At 36.2% G+C, this 22,437-nt stretch overlaps 2 protein-coding genes across 3 annotated transcripts in view; one reads left to right on the forward strand and one right to left on the reverse strand.

Moving 5' to 3' along the window:
- LOC122088992 (rust resistance kinase Lr10-like) overlaps positions 1-6,256 on the forward strand; it is a 7,985-nt gene extending 1,729 nt beyond the window's left edge. Inside the window, exon 2 of the mRNA XM_042658398.1 lies at positions 6,203-6,256. Coding sequence (XP_042514332.1) covers positions 6,203-6,256 — 54 coding nt within the window. The remainder of the gene's footprint in view (positions 1-6,202) is intronic.
- LOC122090004 (probable LRR receptor-like serine/threonine-protein kinase At1g53440) lies at positions 6,253-21,912 on the reverse strand. Of its 2 annotated transcripts, none has more exons than XM_042659812.1 (21): positions 21,679-21,912; positions 21,464-21,535; positions 21,305-21,376; positions 19,057-19,128; positions 18,912-18,983; positions 18,713-18,784; positions 18,512-18,589; positions 18,292-18,366; positions 16,655-16,723; positions 16,294-16,359; positions 15,562-15,627; positions 15,429-15,467; positions 15,292-15,341; positions 14,833-15,203; positions 14,413-14,611; positions 14,202-14,336; positions 10,583-10,686; positions 10,118-10,328; positions 9,767-10,004; positions 6,978-7,128; positions 6,253-6,850 (listed from the first exon to the last, which is right to left on the reverse strand). In XM_042659812.1, exons 1-21 carry the CDS (start codon positions 21,831-21,833, stop codon positions 6,437-6,439), a joined length of 2,781 nt encoding a protein of 926 aa, XP_042515746.1. In that variant the 5' UTR covers positions 21,834-21,912; the 3' UTR covers positions 6,253-6,436. The 2 variants fall into 2 exon arrangements, with proteins under 2 accessions (XP_042515746.1, XP_042515745.1); XM_042659811.1 differs by having other exon boundaries at positions 10,583-10,701; positions 21,679-21,911.
- Positions 21,913-22,437: the final 525 nt, after the last annotated feature.

The raw sequence follows: 22,437 nt of genomic DNA on the forward strand, positions 1-22,437 counted from the left end.
AAATTTGAATAAATTTGAATAGTTTTGTATACATTTGTATGGAAAATCGAATTCAAACTAGACCAAAAATCAAAACCAACCCGGTTACAAATCGATTTAAGAAATCGAAGTTCAACAATTCATCATTTGGTTGTTTCCTAATGGCTTCATCCCGGTTTAAAAAACCGATCCAAACCGAAATGAACCTAATAAATCCAAACCGGTACCAACCCGAACCCAAACCGCACCGAAACCGATACCGGACCGAAACCGATAAATCCTTATTGGGTCGGTTTCGGTCACTTCCAAACTCACACCGAAACCGGTGGAACCGGACCGAAACCGCACCGACCCGGACCGTTGACACCCCTAATGCCAAGGCATTCCAATGCGTCGGATCTAAACCGCCACCTCTATTGCGCAATAGACGAGCTGAATTGTCATTCATGTACGAACACTAGATAAATCATAAATAAAAAATTAAAATATATTTTCAATAAATATATAATATTTGGAACGTTAGGGTTCTTTTCCCCTATTTTTAAAAAAGTTTAAAACTCTAACAATGTTATTTGTTGGAGTTGTTCGAAGTGCCTCCTACAAGGGCAAAACCTCCTTTAGAACCTATACTTGTAGGGGCGCAATTGATATCCTTCAATGCAGGGGGATCGCCTCACAACCTCCGAAATAGCAGTAGCCCCTCATCTCCTATCGTGTTATGGCGAAAGTGAAGGACCTTAAGCCTCTCTGTGAAGGAATTAGATCGCATCTTGCATGTGTAGCTTCCTCAGAGAATCCATCATTCATCAAATATAGCTGCTCCAACCTAGCTTTAAGATTGAAGAGCGCAGCAAATACCCTGACACCCTCTTCTGGCATATGACCGCTTCAACCTCATAAAATGAAAAATGACTCCCCAATTACATGTTTCTTGGTGTGTTTCATTGGTCTCCATGCATGTATAGGAGCCACACTCTCCCATAAAAAATACTTCGGCATGCATTAATTAGGAGGGAAAATAAATGTTCCTAGTCATAGCCCTGTGCCAGACACAAAGGGCAGTGAAACGATTCTCCCACCATGTGAAAAATATATATATATATTTGTTGATGTCCATGTGTGTGTTCCCTCATTAGCCCATGCTAGCCAGGGCCACGCTTTTAGGAAATGTTCTTTTCCCCTAATTGGTAAGGGAGACAATTTCTTAAAATCAAGGACAAACAAATATCAATGGAAACACGTGTAGAAACATCAATATAGACGGAATTTTTGCTAATACAATATTGAGAAGCACTGATGGAACAAACAGTGAACTAATTCCAATATAGATTGTTATCCTCAAAACCTATTATTTATTAGTAAAAGCTTCATATTGCAACTAAAGACTCAATCACAGAGAAGTATAGGACAATGGAAATAAAAAATGTAGAAGCTGACGGGGCCACATGGGCTCCTCTCTTTAGTTATTACAAAAGGAGCTGACAAGACATGAATCTTCAGCAGGAGAGGTGGTTATGTTGCCTAGGATGGACCCTAACCTTGGGCTCTGCAATTTTGTTCTCCTGTGAGTAATCTTCAATATTTCGTGATATATAGCCTTTCTTGCTACAATGTTTCAGCATGGATCATCTAAAAGGTAACCAACAAACTTTGCCAACGTCCCCTTCCAAACGATTGTAACTTTGTTTTCCATTTTATCTAATTATCTACGATAAGTTGACTAATAGACACCATGGTTGAGTGGAATTTGAAGTATAACAACATGATCAGATGCTCAAAACAATTAAGTCAGTTACCTACAATAATCATTTGGATCATAAGAAAAAAGTGAAATTTTAAATTAAACATAAAATTTATCTGACATTCAAAATTGTACTGCTACTAATCTTTGCCAAAATGGAATATCTTAGGTTTTTTTTTTTGTTCCAAACGGGAACGAAAGGGTTCCATTCTTGGTTTACCAATGGCATGTAAATTTGCATATTGTTTTCACCTAAAGCTAAACATGGCAAGGGTACACAACCACTCAAAATTCCTTCACCATTTGAATAAAGGTGACTTAGATACATAACCAACCCATTGTAAAATGCATAATAAATTTTCAAAGAGGGGAAATAAATTATTTTCTTGACTCTTAAGTAAGTTAGCAAAAAACAACCTATGTTGTAGCTCAAGATGTGGGATTAAGCCTCCCAAGACTGGCGATTCTCTCATTCAAATCAATTCACTACATATCTGTTGTTTTTCTAGTATCCAGAGATTCAACGCTTTCAGAATCCTAAGGTTGAAATGGTGATTTAACAAAAAAAAACTATAAACAAAAGTAAAAGAAAAAAGAAATTTGAGATTGATCACCATTTATTATTGCGCTAACTTAATTCCCATAAACAATGAGAAAAGAGACTAATGATACTAAGGACTTATTTTGTTCGCTACAGAATATTAATAGCTTTTTGAACAAGCTAATTTTTTACCTCTCCTCAGCTTTTTGGACACTAAATGTGGCTCCGTTATTTCTAAATGTTTATAAACATTGGTAGCACTTAGTGGAAGAAAGGATGTAGATAACCCTTTGGAACGGATGTATTTAATAGTTTTTCCTATTAGAATATTTTCATGTGGACTTATATTAATTGGGTTTTTGTGCTTTAATAATACCATGCTAATTATATGGTCTAATTAAGTGAGACATACAAATTTTAATTAGTTTAATATGGGATGACTAGTGTGGGTTTTTAATTAACCATTGGACTTGTGATGAGTGGGTCCATTAGGAAACTTTATAAATAGAGAACTAGGTCCCTCCTCTAACCCTAATCTGATTCACAACGTGCATTATGGAGAGAGAGGGAGAAAGAAAAGAGACAAGGTTTCTTGTGGTTTCCTCTCTTGTACATTCAAGTTCCTCATCTAGCCAGTGATCATAAGGAAAAAGAGGAGAAGTACCTTGCTACATGGATCAGAAGGTTTTTCGCTGCGCTTTGCTTTACTATGGATCCCAAACAAGATACGTTTTTATTGATTATAGTTTCTATCACATTGTTCTCAGTGTTCTTAATCTATCTATGGTGATCTATGGGTCTAAGATTTATATCTCGTGAGAGATTTTAATTCTACATATGATATCAGGACCATTGATTAGGTTTAGAACCATAATTATATTGACAAGGGATAGATTAAAGTTTCTGGATTGAATCCATAGATTATGGGTGATTAAATTTAAAACCCTAATCAAATTTATGAGTGATGGACTATAATTTTAATTTTGAAACTCTAATTGATTAAGGATGATTAGGTTTGAAACCCTAATTATTGAGGATGAATAGTACCCATGGTACTGTTCATGTGATTAAAAATAAATGAAGAAATATCCTAATATATGATTAAAGTATTAAACAATGTTATTAGCATCTAATGTAATTTTAGGGACAATTTTTAGCCCCTTGTCTTCAAACCTAAAATTACATATTATTTGGTTTGATGTGAGTGATATTAATTATGTCCTGGTATAAAAGAGTTTCATAAATTTGATTAAGTTGTAGCCACCAAAGTGGTCTTCTTGATTAAATTTGTGGAATATCGATCTTATACGGTAGTGGGATGTCTCTAGTTCTAATGCATGGTCATACACCCAAAAGAGATGATTGTGTGTTAGTACTTAGAGGGTCACATAAACAGCATATGATTAAAAATTGACTAACCCAAGCAGTCTATACACCTAAATGTGATAGCCTATCAAAAGTTGAAATATGTTTTCATGACCGCTGATATGTGGAGGGTTCTGCAATTACATGTTATGAATTCAGCCCAAAGGTGTTAACATAATGATGTTTATGAACTCTCAATTAGTGTACTTATATATTTTTAGGTACACGGTACTCATATTATGTTAATGAAATACATTGTTTATTTTTTTTTTTCACTTTTTCTGTCAACAATAATATGATTACTATTGAGGTTCTTACTGGGCCCAATTTCAAGAAATGGAAAGATGATGTATTGTTTGTCATTGAAATGATAGATGTTCACACCTCCCTTATTATGAATAACCAGCGGACCTCACTGATCAGACCACTAGTGATGAAAAATTGGTGCATGTTGCATGGGTAAAGAACAACCGCATCTGTTTACTATCCATAAAGAGGTCAATCAAAGATCACCTTAAAAGTGATTTGCCTACTGATTGCACTGCTAAGGAGATGATGGATGCAGTGACACTCAGGTACCGAGTTTCATCGATTACTGAAATAGGAACTCTTCTGTAGGGACTTTTCAATTTGAGGTATGATGGTTCTAGAGGTGTTAGGGACTATATAATTCGGATGGTGGATTACCAAATCAAACTCAAAGCCTTAAATATTTCTCGTTCTGATCTTTGCATTGTCCATCAAGCCTTAAATACCCTTCCTTCTGAATTTGGGATCATCAAAACCAATTATAACTCCCAAGATGAAACATAGACCATTAATGATTTGATCTCTAGAGTTGTTACTAAGGAAGAAATACTGAAGAAGGAGAAAACCCACACAACCTTGTTTGCTTCGAGCTCCAGTTTTAATAAAGGTAAATAGCTTAAATCACATACTAATAAAGTTGCTCAGGAAACTAATAAGGAGTCTAGTCAATCTAGCAATTTAGGTCATAAGAAATCCTCTTTTAAGAAGGAGGATGGTCATTATTTCTTTTGTAGAAAAAAAAAGTGGGTCATATGAAGAAGGAATGTCCTAAGTACAAGACTTGGTTATCTAAATGTGAGCATGCATATAATGATTCTTTGGCATTTGTTTGTAAATCTAACTTATCAGAAGCCCCATCCAGTTCTTGGTGGCAAGATAGTGGTGTAACTAACCATATTGCTTCTACATATAGGGATTCATAAATCGGAGGAAGCCAAGTAAGGATGAATCAAAGCTCACTGTGGGAAACAATGAACAAGCTGATTTAGAATTCGTGGGAGATGTCATTTTAATTCTAGACTCTGGTTTTAAATTGATGTTAAGAAACATTTTTTATATACTGTCCTTTAGGTGGAATTTAGTTTTCGTTTCAATTTTAGACTTGTGTAGTTACCATTTTGAAATAAAGAACACTATGATTAATTTGTTCTTCAATTCAAATAAGGTTGGTTACTATACTATCTCTTATAGACTATATAGATTGTGTTTAGCTCCTTATGATATTTATGTCTCTTATAATATTAAAAAATTTGTTCCCAAAAGGTCTTTACCTAAGGAACAGTCTTACATGTTGTAGCATAAAAGGCTTGGTCACATCACTAGGGAAAGAGTTGAAAGGTTGATAAAGTCTGATATCCTGTCCACTCTTGAAGGTGACCTAGAGACGTGTAAACTAGTGTAAATGAAAAATGACCAAGATAAAGAAGAAGTCCACAGTTCATAGTTCTGACCTATTAGAGGTTATTCACATTGACATCAGTGGACCCTATACAACTACCTTGTGTAGAAATTTTTATTTCATCACATTTAATGATGACTATTCCCGATATGATTATTTGGTCTTGATTAAGAAAAGTTTGAAGGACTGAAGTCGAAAATCAATTGGGAAAAATTATCAAGGTTGTTAGATCTGACAGGGGTGGTGAGAATTATAATAGACATGGCGATGCTGGACAGCTTAAAAACCCGTTTGCTACGTGGATTAGAAGGTTTTCTGCTGCGCTTTGCTTTACTATGGATCCCAAATAAGGTACGCTTTTATTGATTATAATTTTTATCCCATTGTTGTTAGTGTTCTTAATCTATCCATGGTGATCCATGGGTAAGGTTTATATCTCGTGAGAGATTTTAATCCTATATCTCCTATTAATTAAATTTTCTTTCTTTCATAAAAAATAAAAACAAATAAATAAATAAACAATAATAGCTTCAAGATAATGCATGGAGGCCCTCATATTTTGGCTCTTCAATTTTCAGCGCCAAAGCCAATGAACAGGATTTAACAAAACATCTTATTTGTCAAAAGAGGACACAGAGTTCAGCAAATAAGATCTGAACATTGTTCAAAAATAATTATGATTCTGCTTGTGGGAGGAATCTCAAATCTATGATGATTTAGATTGAATCCATCAAGTGGATTCGATTTTGAGTATCACAACGCCTAAATTGTAATGAGAAAAAATGGTTAAGGCTCCTATGCAAGAATCCGTGGAAACTCTGCATTTGCAATTTGAGTGGAGACCAAGGCGGTGGATTGCTGCACTTAGTCTCCTCAAGAATTAGTCGAGATATGCGTAAACTGGCTCGGACACCTTGGTTAACCAAAATAAATAAATAAAATAAAAAACCAATAAAAAAAATGAATGGTTATAAATCATATAATAATATACAAATGTGTGAATACCCTGTATCATTTTAAAAAAAAAAAACACACATTTGAATATGCAGCCCTTGGAGCTTTCGACCCAAAAAAAAAAAAAAGAAAGAGAGAGAGAGAGATGTCACATGAGATCAGGCGGAAGATTGCTTGTTGAGGAAGAGCCTCGGGTCTCTTCTTTGCTATGAATAGACATGGAAGAATCAATCCATGGCCCATCCATCGATCCACTATTTCGCATGCAACTCTCTTGAGAATTGCTTGAATGGAGTTCTTGACTGTCCAGTGAAAACCTTTCTAAGGCCTTAAATCTCAAATCCTCAGTTCTGGAGCCGCGCTTTACAAGAGGTGCTTTAACTGCAATTTTGCCTTCAAGCATGCTCACCGCTGCAGACATAATGGGCCTGAGAGAAGGAGATGGATTAGTGCATAGGAGAGCTAACTCCAACATCCTCAACGCCTCTTCTTTGGAGTAGTTCGACCCAAGGATTGGATCCACAAGTTCTAGGAGATTCCCCTGCTCTTGTAGGACATAAGCCTGTGACCCAATTGCAGAGAAAAAAAAATGCAATCAGTTCAAAAGGATCAATGATTCTTTTTCGCAGAAAAGATAACCATCCTTCTCTATATTCTTAATAAATTAAAAACGCTTGTGCTCAGGTTACCCAGTCAAGGAGGAAAACAAAATCCTCTTTTGGCATATAATTTGTATTGTTCTTCCCACTGACAATCTCTAACGCAACAACTCCGAAGCTGTAAATATCTGCCTTGTCTGTCAGGTAACCCCTCATTGCATATTCAGGGGCCATATAACCTCTACAAAATTAAAAGTTCATGGTAGTAATATATTTAGTATCATAATACAAGCAATATTAATGGCCAGTCCAACATTAAAATTATTTCAGTTCAACATTAGCGAATCAAACCGTCAATATGGAAAATGAAAAGTTTAACAAGTTGCTGGCTACATTTGAATTCCAAGACCTCATTCAGTTAGATGTGAAATGAAGTAAAGTGAAGTGAAGTAAAACTATAACAAAATGAGAATGGAAAGTTTTGTAACCATTAACCAAGGGATTTAGTTAACATAAAAATATGCTAATTATTATTATTATTATTTTTTTTTTTTAGACAAAATATCAAAAAAAATCTACACTCATGGTCTCACCTTCTCTATGTTGTGGGCACCACCTATTTTGATATTACTTTGTTGCCTCAACACTACTTCAAACCAAACACCCCAATAGAAAGTCTCCTACATAATTTCTTTTAATTTCATTTTACAAGTGAAAATTTTATTTTATTTCACTTCCCTTCTAACCAAAAAGGGCCTAAATGAGTACAAATTGTTTTAGAAACTTAAATCAAACACCCTACCATAAGCAATATTCATGGTAAACGTATTATCATATTTATCATCCAATCATCAGGTTGCACATTTGTTCACACTCAAATAGTCAACAGACTCAACACATAAGAATTAAACATTAAATTTTTAAAATGAAAATTTTAAGGAGATATATGTCCAATGTCATAATGATGTGCACTGAAAATCATTACATATAATATATAAATCTTCTAAATAAATATTAAGTAAACTCAGAAACTCAGACTAAGTGCACTCAGCATAAATAAAGAACATGAAACATATAAGAGCTAGAGAAAATAGTTGTTCCATAAACTTAAAGTTAGCTTCAAACTTGGGCAAAAGAACCTAATTCATAAAGAAATGCTTTTATTTCACAAACAACATCCAAACACCCGATTGGATCTATCATAAAGAGTTAAATAAATAACTCTCAAAGCATGAACAGATTCAGAGGTGACCACTTCCCTCCCCCACCCGTTCCCCCCATTTTTAGGAGAACAGAAAGGAGTATACTTTTCCAATTATAAACATGAACAGATTCAAAGATATCATAAAGAGAAAAATCCTTCCTGCTTGCCACCCAGGATTTCAATCACATTGTGGATAACAAGACCATTGTAAAAGGAATATTGGTGCAAAGAATGAAGTTATTGATAATATTTCACAGTTGAGCTTCATCTTTTTTACATGAAACAGAGAGATTGTGATGCAGATTAATAGCCAAAACAGGCTTGTTCTATTAGGAATAAGCCTAGGGTTGGGTTGTATATATGTTGGGCCTTCAGTCCATGTGGTTTGGAGTGTATTGGGCCACTTTTATGGGTTTAAAAGAGAGGCTCTAAGATTGAGTACGGGATTACTAGTTAATTTCCTTTTTAGTTGTGATTTGATGGGATCAATTAGTTTCTAATTTCAGTCATTGTTAGTTTCTAATTTTAGTTGTTTACAATTTTCAGTTTTAGTAACTACATGTTAGTAGTTTAGTAATTCAATTTTTAGAAGCTTTTGAGTTTCTATTTTGTATTTCTTCAAGTCTTCTTATTTATTTTCAAGCTCTGTTCTCAAGGATCTACTGCTGCAATTTCTACAGTTATTTTATACTTCTAATTCTGTCCAGGAAATCACCTTTTCTGCTCAATCGGCCCTGTCTACTGTAGCTGCTAGGGGTAGCTGTTAAGGCTGAAATTCTGGTCGATTGTTCTCCTATTCCCCACTAAGGATCGATCCACACTTGGGCTGTTTCTGTGCAGCCGTTAGAGAGATATTCAAAATCTCCCATATTTCGTCCTGTAGTGACTTTTTCCAGAATAGAACCAGAATCGATTGCCTTGATCTGCCCTTTTCTGTTTCTGTCATTTTCTGCCGTTGTTTTGGGACTGTTGCTTCATATTACTACGGCTGATTTCTTTATTTGATCAATTATTATCTGACCTAAGTAGTATTGGAGACTGAAATCGATTGCTGCTGGTTTACCTCTATTTCTTTGGTCTGCTATTTGCTAGTGTGTTGGGATTGGCTGTGGTTGTTCTTTGGTTTTAAAGTTCTTGTTGTTTGGGTCTAGTTTGAGCTTTCAAATCTAGTCCTACATTAGATTAACGTATAACTGGCAACGCCTGTGAGAAGGATCAACCTCAATCATGGAGTACAATCAGTCACCAAAAAATTAGCCGAAATGTTCTGGAACTCAAACTTCATTGGTCCCAATAGGCTATGGACTTCAGATGTTCATTAGAATGTCAGTCTGGTCTCAAAATAGACTATCAAAAACTGTGCTGTTTCTTTCAAGCCACAAGTTCAAAGCGATAGCATGAGGGATGATGCTGGACAAAGAATCCTTTTTTATTTGATTTTAAAACTTCCCAATATCAAGTTTTAACCCAGCATTGCCGGTCAAAAGCTTAGGAAAGCATACCCCTATATGGACAAGATTTAGACGATGTTCCATTTGCTTATTTTAATGTTCAATTGCTTCTCATATTAGGATTCTTTTCCCCTAATCTTCTTCTTTGAATACTAATTCTAGAAATATTCAATAGATCACATTTAGAGAAGCAAAGAGAAGTGGGAAAGAAAGAAATCACTCACATAGTTCCAGCTACTCGAGTGCTGATATGGGTGTTCTCCTCTTCATCAAGTTTAGCCAAACCAAAGTCCGAAATCTTAGCATTAAGATCCTTATCAAGCAGCACATTCGTTGCCTTTATGTCTCTATGGACAATTTTCAGCCTTGATTCTTCATGAAGATATGCCAAACCTTTCGCTATCCCCAAGCAAATCTTATGCCTTGTTGGCCAGTCTAAGTTCATTCTTTGATCTTCACGACCTAAATGAGTACCACAACTTATCATAATTCGGCCATAAATTGTGTAAATAGAAACAGTGTCAGTTAATAACAAAAAGTAATCATCCTATAGAATAGCGGAGTATCGAATTTACCAAATAATGCACATGCTAGGCTATTATTTTCCATATATTCATAAACCAACAATAGCTGGTTTCCTTCAATACAACATCCATAAAGTTTCACCAGGTTTGGGTGTTGTAAAGCAGAGATCATGCCTATCTCGTTTAGAAATTCACGGTTCCCTTGCTTGGACTTAGACGAGAGCTGCTTGACAGCAATAACTGTACCATCTGATAGTGTGCCCTAAGATAAGACAAGTAAAAATTAAATCACTATTTCAAGAGACAAAACAATATGTAACCTGAGACAGAAAGGTAGTTCATTTTCCCTTTCTTTCCTCCCTCCCTTAAAACTTACCTCCCCCACCCCACCCTCTTCTTTTACATTTTATCTTTCTCCTTTTCCTATGGAAGACTGCAGCAAAATGGGGGGAAAAAAACAATCTAAAGGCTCAAATAAATGAGAAGGATTAGAGGAAGATATGAATCCAGACTTACCTTATAAACAGGCCCAAACCCACCTTCACCAATCTTATTTGCAGCATCAAAATTCCCAGTTGCAGCTTTAATCTGTCTCAAACTGAAGTGACCAGTTTGTAGCTCTAGGCCAGTAATTTCTGCAGAATTAGTGATAGTCCTTGAAATGAAACTTTGTTGATTAAAAAATCCAGTCAATGACATGTGTCACGTGGCACATATCAACATTATGCATAGATACTGTTTTTTGTAAATTCTAAGCATGTATGTAGGTGAGAATATGTTATACGAAGATGCAGTATGTGGGTTATGCATGGAAACAGTAATTGGGGAAGAAAAAAAAATAAACGTAGACATGTTAAGTAAAGGAGAGGTCCAAAAGCCTATTAATTCACACTCAAAATTCTAACACTTCAATTTGGCCTAATTTTTCTGTTACGTGTCCAACACCTTGATTTTTGTTCCATCATTGAGAGAATGTCTCCTCAATGGGCATCAAGATAGCTTGTCTACACTGTTTTTGAGCCGCATGGGAGCACTGAGCCCTATAAACCAACTTTTGAACAGGTAGTACTCCCCATGGCTTAGCCCTATAAACCAACCACATGATCCACCATTTTTTAGATTTAAACCTTGTAATTCAAGGTTTAAAACTCTCTTAGCAAGGTTAAATCTTCAACCATTTTTTCAAGCTTTAAATCTCCAGATGGGAAAATTGGTTGGGCCCGAAACTTAACAGACTGCCAAAAAGATAGATAGATGGAGGTATTAGGGTTATTACGAGAATAATCTTTTAAATGGCTGAGTAAATGACATTTTCGGTAATTTGAAGGTTTTGTTCGATATGTGTACAACAAATTCAAGACAGTGGAATGTGGACAGGATAGAGAGTTGTAGGAAATTTAAGTATTGATTCAGTTCTATAGATGGTGCAATCCAGGGTTCCAAAACCCAGTTCAAATCTCTTATGGGCCCACCGAAACTCAAAAGATGTCAATAACAAAAGATAGTGGCAATTCTGTTAGAAAAAAAAAAGTCCACAAGAGAAGTGGAAGTACTGTAATAAAAAAGAAGTTCAAAACACGAGTGGGTGTTTTGAATTAGTGGAAGAGCAAACTTGGAACTAAATAAAATAAGGCTAGACTATAAAATAAAGGAGAAAAGAGGGGTAATTTGGAACTCAACAAATAAAGAGTTAAAAAAAAAAAAAAAAATCGTGAGTGTCTTTCTTCACCTTCGACTCATTGTAGAAACTTTGCACCCAAAAAAAAAAAAAAAAAAGGGTTGGTAGAACTGGAACAGCTTCAATATAGAGAACTCACTCAAACATTCCTGGTTTAGCATGAAACTTCTGGGAGAGGTCTAAAAGTCTATGGCCTGCTTATTCCAAATAGCCTTGAGTTTTATATGGCTCTCACACTTTGAAGGATTAGGGGCCAAGATTCTAGGACTTGAATTGCCTTGCGTAGAGGGACTCACGACCAAAATATGAGAAAGAAAGGAAGATAGGTGGGGGAGATCGAAGACCAGATGTGACTGGTTGTGGATGTTGTTGCTAGGAACAGGGAAGGATAACAGAGATTTATAAAAATAAAAAAATAAAAAAAGAAGAAGAAGGAAGAAGGAAGAACAAGATTAAGATGAGTAATAACAGGGTAGAAAAATCAAAGCAAGGAAGGAGGAAGGAGGAAGGAGGAGGAGGAAGGAGGGGGAGGAACTGAAATGGAAGAAAAGAATGGAGAAGAGAGAGAACCAATGGTCAACCAATCTGCTCTCACACGCACACTCCTGTAACTCAACCCAAATTTCATTCAATCTCATTCTGAAACTCTCTACCATATTACACTGTCAAGTTTAAAGAAAATTCCCTTACAGCAAAATAGAAACCCAACTAAAATAAGAAACTAAATAATCTAGGAAATATATCAAAAGGAAAAATTACTTGGATGCCCTCAGTACTATGGCCAGATTGCTTGACACCCCAAAAGTTTGAAAAGTGTACTTGAACCACCCTTACATTTAAGATTTGTTACAACTAGCCCCTGTCCGATAACCAGTCACCGTTTAGTGATGATGTCATAGGTGGGAAAAATCCTAAATGCCCAAACCACCCTTTAAGGGTAGTGAACAGACCCTTATACCCATTAATTAAAACAAGGGAAGGCATCTATCCCTTTCATCTCTTGTTGAGGTTGTCTTCAACCTCTAAACACCAAACCAAAAGTGAAAGGATAGGGCTTGCTTGCGATAGAGATAGCTCCTTGCACTTTGATCGATTCTGCCCAAGATTTCAGAAGAAGCATCACCATATCCTACTCATAATCGATTCCAACAAGAATCAATCGCAGACATCAACTGAACAAAGAGTATTAAATCCCTGAAATCAGATCCTGGCCGCTCACGTTGGGTTGTTGCTTGTGGGATTTGTTAATGTATGGAAAGGAAGGAGAGAGAATGAAGAAGGTTTTGGAATATGCCCTAATGCCTGACACAGTAGTGAAGGAATTGAGATGAAAGATGGAGGAAAGGCGAATCCCTTCACCCACTAAATCGGTTTGGGTTTTTTTAAGGTTCATACCTTTGAAGGGTAAGTTGGTTATTTTAACTTCACAAGTTTTAGTTTAATAACTAATAAGGGTAAAATGGTCTTTTCATTCAACCACTAACAGCAAACTAATACCATTAGGTTTCGTAGGGCTTCAAGTAATATTTTCAAACTTTTGATGTCTCAAGCAATTTAGCCATAGTACAAGGGGTGTCCAAGTAATTTTCCCCATATCAAATGGAAGAAAGAACGTTACCTGATAGCATGTACCTGCGCCAAGACACAGAAAGTGCCAAAAAGAAATCTTACATAATCTACCCACCCAAATAAAGTAAAATAAAAGATTACTACCAGCCCCTTTTAGACCAGAGAATTGGGTTGGGTAGATTCTGTCTTGCCTTAGGCCTCTTAAAGAGGATCGTTCAGGCCCAGCCAAGCCAAGGCAACTTCATCAACAGAGGAGATTTCTATTTTGAATTTTGCACTTATATATTGAAGTCTTATTAGAATAAGGATATGCTTTCCATATCTAGAATCTAGAATTAAAAGTCATTTAGTTACTATTGAAAAGTTTTACCACATATAAGCATGTAACCTTTATTTGCACAAAATTACACCTCCGGTCTAGGTCATGTGGGGTGTTACACCTTCCTAGAATCACGAATTGTTGTAAATCATTTCTGTTTTGTCTTTCATTTGGCTACTTGTTTAGATCCATTACATGAATTATACTCCTTATAAACCTGTACTGTTTCTCAACCAGTAACCTATTTCACTGTCAAACACCTTAATTGATTATCCTTTTCTATATTCACCCTAAACTACTCCAAAATCCTTCTTCTGTTTTCACCCTTAACTACTTGTTTCCTTTGTTGACTAAAACTGAAAACCCTATATTTTCCTATTTTATTTCTGTTTTGCTAGTTGCACAACAACCTCCTCCCTGCCCAACATCAAACATCTTGATAACCTAAAGTAATCACCAGTATTTCTATTCAAAATGGCTTAGTCATATGAACTACCACTCAACAATTTCTAGAAAGCTGTGACAATGCATTGTGCTACAAACACAAGTTTTAGTTTCATCCGCCTCACCTTTGTCATCGAGATCCTTCCCTCCCAGGCAACCTTTCACCCAAAGGATTACTAAAACTAATGCTATGAGAATACATGAAGCAGCAACGATACCAACAATAACTCCAACAGATAGTCCAGTGTTCGGGTCAAAGTCTGCATAATCAAGCAAGTTACATCATGATGAGGAGTGAGAAGAATGGGGAAAAGGATAAGTAGGCTGATAACTTACCTGGTGACACTGAAATAGCTGATATAAGGGGTCCATATACTCCTCTATCGGGAATTGCATTAGTTCCTTTTCCTGACCAGTAGAGGTCGATCTCCAAAGTATTTCCATTGACAATAACATCGTTAAATTCCTTAATGATGCTCTTGCCGACCCCTTTAGCTTCCTCTGCAATATTAAAGTCCTTCAAACGGACTTCTCCCTGCCAAAAACCGAAACAATGTTAAGAAATTTGTGTCAAGCAAAAAAAAAATCATAATGTTCTACAGAAAGTAAATGGAAAATTAGTTTGAACTAGAGGATAATTTTAAAATACAAAAAAGGGGGAGGAAGCAGATCTACTTTTCTAAGGGAAATTAATTAGCGAAAATGAAGTGGTATGATAAATGAAGTATCAATGATAACAATCTGACAGCCACTCACTTGGATTGATACATCAAATATTCGCCTACCAAGGCTGCTGTATGTCTGATCTTCTGTAAACATTATTTCAGCAAAGTGAAGCCGCACTGTATAATTACCGCTTCGTAAGCAGAGGCCATAATATCTTAGTGAGATAGGAGCAATACGAGCTGTCATATATATGGATGGATTAGTCATGTTCAGCACTGATATGTTTGAGGTCAAGTACTGAGGATCTACTCTATCCAAAAAGACTCCTGTAGTGCTAGAAGCCCATCTGTCAGCACGATAGAAGTCTGATGCACCCTGCACCCTGGGGGTTAAATCCTCCGCATACTCCTCCCCACCAAAATTCACCAACGGGCCTCCGCAATTGATGAACAATGAATAGTCTGCATGCGTAATTGGAATCAAGGGCATGCATCTACAACGATCACTTCCTAAAGATTATCTCAAAGAGTGAAGAGATTTGACAATTACATTTGCGATTCCCAGAGCACGGGAGGTCCTTCTTCAAGCACCAAGTGATTCTGCAAGAAATTTCTGCAGATGAATTCATTTCTTTCATATGTTTCATTAATTGAGAAAAATAAAAATTCCATGAAACATAAACTTACGAGTTGTCTTCTGAAGATGAATAACTGGCAATTGTTTTCCTATTAAGCAGTAAGCAAACAAAATTTCACAAAGGAAATAAGAAAACCAACTATGATTAAATCCAAAAGAGATAATGCAGGGAACTGAATATACACAGTAGTTTGTTGCTCGCAGCTGGGTTGTGAGGCGTATCCAGTAAAATTGTTGTAGGATAAATCACTGTAAGAGAAAGCAGTATCATGTCAAGGTACTGTATTTCTTAAAGAAAAATATAATCATAGTTGTCACGGCGTCAAATCGATCTAAGGCGGTCGAGGGGTGGCGAATCGATTTGGCGATGAATCGCCCATTATGGCGTTGCCACGGCGGTCAAATCGCCCATGTGTCATTTTTTATTTTCTCTATTTTCTAAATTTATTTAGTATGCTACTTTTTTATTTCCCCTATTCTCTAAAATTATTTAGCACGCTACAAGCCTACAATATATACCCTATAACATATAAAACCAACATTAAGCAACATCAAATCATCAAAATCAACGTAGCCCTATCAAAATCACCCTGCATTTTACAAAAAATCGACCGCCTAGTGAATCAGGCGTGATCTGGTGTCCATGGCGATGCCTATCAGCCAATGGCGACCGTCATTTGTGAGTCACGTAAATCGTAGCACTGCCATGAACTTCCTTTTCCGCCAGGACGCCAAATATCCGCCTTGGCAATGCCTAGGCGACGCCATGACAACTATGAATATAATAAGCCAAGAAACATAAAGTGGTTGCCATAAATGTCTCAAATGTGGAAGTCATCGCAAAGGTAAGTCACGTGTAGGGCAAAAGATCCTATGAACCATGACCCAGAGCTTTTGATGAGAAGAAATACTCACATTTTTATGCTGCTAGTAATAATCCAATCTGGTACTACTCCAGTCAGCAAATTGTTTGTGAGAAACCTATACCCATAAACAATATAATGCCTACCTTGAGATTGAAGATATTTATCATTGATATATTACGAGGAACCATTGATAAGAAAAATGTTGAATTAGATGACCCTGTCCTGTGCAACAGAGACCTATGACTATGCCAGTGTGAAAGTGCAATAAAGTGTGAATCATAGGTAACCACAAATAATGGGATAAAGCTTCTTTAATCGATTATACAAATGAACAACTAGTAATCAAGTATGAATAATATAAAATAATGACAGTTAAAAGGAAGATAAAGATTAAATTTTTTTTTACATACAAGTATTGCAGATACGCTGAACTCTCAAAATCTGGAATTAGACCAGTTAACTTGTTGAAGCTCAAGTCTCTACAATGGGCAAAAAAGCAGAAATTCCATCAGAACATAACTAGGAAAGATTGTTTTCATAGTGTAATTTAGTGGTGGGATTGTGATACGTTCTAATCAATGTTGGGTTAACTTTAGAAATTTAAGTCCATAAATATGTTCGCTTAATATATCTCTGGAGATTCTTGATTTCAAAAAATTAATCAATGGAATGACTGTTAGTAGTGAAACTCCTTTAACTGCATCTATTGTAATCCTATAATCATCAGATTTATCAAGCATTAGTGTAGTGTCAAAACCTTGAAGTAACCCTATGTTTTGACAATCGTGAGATCAAGTTGATCAACCACATGATAAAATAAAGGCAAGGCAAAGTAAATCAATCAAATAGGAAATAAAGAAGCCAGAAGGGAGTTCGATGAGCTTGATAGAAGGATAGTTTAAACTTTAAAGTATATACCAGGCCCTAATCTTGGAAATTACAGGGGTTAGCACCACAAAGATAACTATGTTAAAAGCTACCATGGTTGACCAATAATTCTTCAAGTACTCCTCTAAGAAATGAAAGAGCCAACCTTTTCATTGCTAAAAGATCAAACAAATCCTAGTTGACCGAACTTTAAAATACTTGTTACTCTAGTGCACTTGCATGTGTTGACTGCAGAAATTAGTATGCTTTTTTCTAATGATATAATTTTGCTGGAAGAAACAAGAGCAGGGATGAATGCTAAGTTAAAATTAAGGACATAAAACTTTTGAATAAAAAGGTTTTTGGACAAGCTAATTATAAAGAACTTATGATGTGTAACCGCAATAAAAGTAGAATTGAAAGCAGGGTGGTGAGAATTGATGATTGGGAAATACCTCGAAGTGATATTTTAGATACCTAGGTTCATTCATAAATAAAGAAGGAGAAATATAGGCTGAGGAAGAGAGCAAGAGTTAGGCATAAAACGACTTCGGGAGAAAAGGTGACAAAGGACATGCATGGATTAGGTTGACAACGGGTATGGCTTGGAATAGAGTTGAAAGGAGAAACAGGACCCATGTAGCAGAGCCATGTAGTTGGGATAGGCTTAGTTAAGTTGAGCTGTAGATCAGTCACTTCAGTTTTTCAGGATTCTGGTGAACCTCAGTATTTCTAAGAAAGTTGGATTATTGGAAGAGTACGATCAAAAGCAATTTCAACTGTTTCTAAACTTAGTCATTCATAAATTATTTCCTCTTCTGAAACTTCAAGTATGCTGTAACTGTATCAGATCAATAAATGCTTATTTTTCCCTGAACAAAAGTAGGTCATCTTGTTCCTATTTATCCTTTAAGTTATTCAAATTAACATCAACGTACAGTGGTAGAACTAGACATAGGAAGTAGTCCATGGCATGAGTTCTGATTGTCGCTGACCATCACCATTAATCACCATAGCAGATTGTTTAATCCACCAATTTGGGATGAGAATGCTAAACAGAATTGAAAAGCCAAATACTGGTTTCCAATGGCTTATTTTTTAGCAAAATCCATCCAGCAATATATAAAAGAAGCTTATGAAGCCAAGCATCAAGGGGAGAAATCCATCAAATGAAACTCACAGAGTTTTTAAATTTGGCATCAGTTTTCCAATGTAATCTGGGATTGGACCCGTAAGGGAGCAATTTCTCAGTACCCTACAACACCAAAGAAAGCCAAGTCCTCATGAGCAGACATAATCACATAACCACTGACAAAATCGCATATGCTAATGCCATGCCATAAAGTACCTCATTCTTTCGGCTCACAATAAATTCTATCAACTGAAAGGGGAAAACTCACAATTCATATATATATGTCAGATTCTGCAAGTCAGGGAAAATAAAACTCATATTTGTTCCATCAAGGTCAGATATCCTCCTGAAATTCAAAATACATTAAACCACACCACCGTCAATCCTTCAATATTCTACCTCACCTAACCACAATAAAGGCCAATGGACAAAATATGATATCTTTAGAAGTTTGGGAACGTGTACTCACAGTTGAGTTAGGTTTTTCAAGAGGGAGATATTAGAAGGAACAGGGCCCTCCAAGGACGTGCCCTGCATATCACTGCAGTAGACAGTTTGACGAAGCCCATATAAGATATCTCCATATAATAGTAAAAGACTTCATCATATTTGTCTAAATTTATCAAATGAAGAAAATGGAAGATAGTTGCAAAAAATCTGGTACGCACAGTCTGCCAAGTTTTGTCCAGTTCCCAATGAAATAAGGGATCTTTCCAGAGATGCCATTCCCATCTATCCTACTGCAAATAACAAGCCAGTTCAGGCATTCATTATTTTAAAGATTAATTTATCCAAATACTACCTCCAACTTACAAATCATTCAAGCTAGTAAGTTTGCCATATGTTTCTGGTATAATTCCTGTGAAATTGTTTGCAGAAACAAGGCTGCAAGAGTAAAAAAAACTATAAATAATGAGTTCATTTGAAATAGTAATAGCAGTAAAAATAATTAGATATTGAATGATGACGATTGACAATGATGATGATGGTACAACAACAATAACAATTACATAACCGCTGTTTCTTCTATAGCATTAACAATCTACAATCAAATTACCATACTGATAAGATTAATGATACTTAGGCCGCGAGATTTTAGTCATATTCCTACCAAGCAATGAAGATGGAGATTTCTTAGCTCACTCTAGCCATCATCCCTTCTCTCTCACCCATTCCCCTAATGAAATTGTAAATCTCTTCCTCATCTATCCACAGAAAATAGTTACAATAAAAGAGGAACAAGATAAGTCATCAGCACTGTTTTTTGCAGTTCCTTGTATTTCAATAAGTGTTCATGAAATTCTACCCGTAAACAAAAAAAGAGTTCATGAAATTCTACCCCGCAAAAGAAGAAGTGTTCATGAAAATGAGAAGAAGTATAAATAAACAGTGTTCATAGTGTCCCACTTAGTAAACTGAAAAATGTGATGCTTTGCTACAGTTTCTTCCTAGCAGATATGTGCTTGGAGTAAAACCTACATAGAAAATTGAGAACATTTATGCCATGTAAACAAGTTAACATCAATTAGCAGAACCTCAAGAAGGTAATATAGATAAAGGCTAAAGACAAAAAATAAAATAAAAAAGTTTAGTAAACAAAGGCAAAACCCTCTCTGTACAACTAAAATCCTCGCTCAAAATCTCCATTTTTATGATCTTGTCTGCACATAAAATCCACAAACAAAATATATACAGTTGGTTCATTCTTGCTACAAACACTTGAAATATCACTTCAGACTACAATTGGCATGAGCGGAGGTTACCAATGAAGTTTTTCGGTTATGGTGGATAAAAGGAACAATTTTCCTATCCATGTTACCGAAAATCTACACTATCTGTGCTGGAAATAATCTTATAAATTGCTGAATTTGCCATCACCCGACTAAATTCCTAATTTTTCTTGAGCACTTAGATCTCCTCACATCATATGAACCCATATTGACCCTTTACCAAGTAAGGTCTTGACTAAACAAGGCATTATCAACCTTATGAAGAGAAAACTTGATGCAAATTTGAGCATCTCTTGAATTCACCTGTGTCCCAATTTAAATTGACAGAGACCCTTAGACAATCAAATGCAGCTACCTATTGTGCCTACTCTCTGCAGATTACAGTGGACTGCAGTTGATTCTTTCCACTAACAAACTAGACTGTACATAAACTATTCTAACCATTGGATTCTCTCATACCTCCGTGTTGTAGACTTACATAATTTCTTAACCACATTGTTTTGATGCCAATAGGAGAAACTTCACCTCATTGCATAGCAGTTGATCTACATTCCTCAATCAACAGTTCAATATTTGATACAGTAGACCCTCACCCTTTGGATGTTTGTTTAACTTTAGAAAGTTCAATCATCACAAATGGAATTTGCGAAACCTCAATGAGACCACAGGTTACTGTCATCGGATTCTGCTCTAACATCTAATGACTCTTTCTAACATGGGGGCCTTTTCTGTCAATGCTCAAGGTAATCAAGGATTCCTTGTCCCTAGCAACTGCTATGATCACCAACTTCATCACCCTGTTACATCCATGTCGTAACCAAATTGTGAAGCAAGCTCAGTAATGGGAGATATTCAGAAGATAAATACAAATTTTCTTATGGGCCATTGTATTAGGGTAGGGGAGGGGAGGGGGGGGGGGGGGGAACAAGGATCATTTGCAATAGCTTTTCTTTTCCTTTCTGATTCTAGACTATCAATGTTCTGGACATGGCCTACCCCTTCTGTTTCCTATTTTTTATTTAAACTAAAAGAGTTACAGCTACTTGCAATATTTGCCAATGCAGTACCTTACCTAATCTCAAGTTGTAGCATGCTCTTTGGGCAAGTTGGTTTCAAAGACTATACGACTTGAATCCATCTATTAGATACTACCAGTATAAAATGGGTTCCTTGAACAGAAACTATTGTGATAGAAACACAAATTTCTTCAACTAACGAAATAGATTTGAGGCTTTGTAATTGCGATCAGCATGCTCAGAATGTGCAAAAAATTCACCTAAACTGCAAGAATGAACCGAAACAATGGAATGAGAAGAGAAGAGAAAGCTTACAATCTCTCCAACCGTGATAAATTACCAAGCTCTGGAGGAAGGGTTCCTTCAAGTTCGTTATCTTCCAAGACCCTGGAAATGACAATTTGAATGAAAAAATCGTTTTATGCGTTATTTCACTGTCCTAACCTACAAGAAGTTTAAGCCATCGATACTCACAGCTGCTCCAGCGTAGTGATGTTACCAATCTCCTTAGGAATTGATCCATTGATGCGGTTTCCCAAAAGAGAGCTGCAATGCACCACAGTTTCGGTCAGGTTAGATTTCCTAATTAAATGGTTCTGTGAAGAACTGAAACCAGGCAACTTAAAGAGTTAGAAACTAGAAATGCTAGACAGGAGTAGAAGAGGAGGAAGAATGAATAAATAACTCACATGATGACGAGAGGGATCTCTGCCCAACGAGTAGGAATTGTTCCATTCAGATAGTTTCGACTCAGATCTCTGTTCACAAAAACATGTTTCTCAATGAGTAAATCCGTCCGATCCAAACCCGATTCAAAGCAATTCCATATGGTGTCGGCCGACATCAATCCCGGTTACTAAAACCATGCCTCCCTGGCTCCCTCCACTCCGGTTTATTTTGAAGTAAAAGTTTCTTTCTCTCCTTACGAAAAAAAAAAAAAAGGTAAAAGTTTCTATGAACCGCAGTCTTCAATTTAATCATATATATCTTCAGCTCCCATGGGTGTATGTAATTACTATCCTACCCCTAGGAAATTAAAAACTCCATGCATGTTTATGCCCCTATGCATGCTCACTGGTGTAGGGGCAGCAGACCAGCCAGCGATCTCTTGCCCATAATGAAAATTGAAGAGGTAGGAGTTCATTACCTGATCATGTGACCATTATACCAACCAACTAAGGGAATCACACAGGTATCCAATCTACGTTTCAGCACTAATTGAGTAGGGAAGAGGAGGATAACTTACATTTCTTGCAAATAGGGAAGATCAGCGAATTCATCAGGTAAAACTCCTGTGAGGTTCAACCCCTTTAGCTGACTGAAGAAATTGGAAGGAATTATATAAGGAATCAAAAAGAAGGGAGTAAATTAATTATTGACATCTTAATTATTAGTACTACACAAACTAAAAACAGATCACTGAAACGTTTGGAAGTTGGAATAATTAC

The sequence above is a fragment of the Macadamia integrifolia genome, chromosome 9, assembly GCF_013358625.1.
Source record: "Macadamia integrifolia cultivar HAES 741 chromosome 9, SCU_Mint_v3, whole genome shotgun sequence".
Taxonomy (NCBI): Eukaryota; Viridiplantae; Streptophyta; class Magnoliopsida; order Proteales; family Proteaceae; genus Macadamia; species Macadamia integrifolia.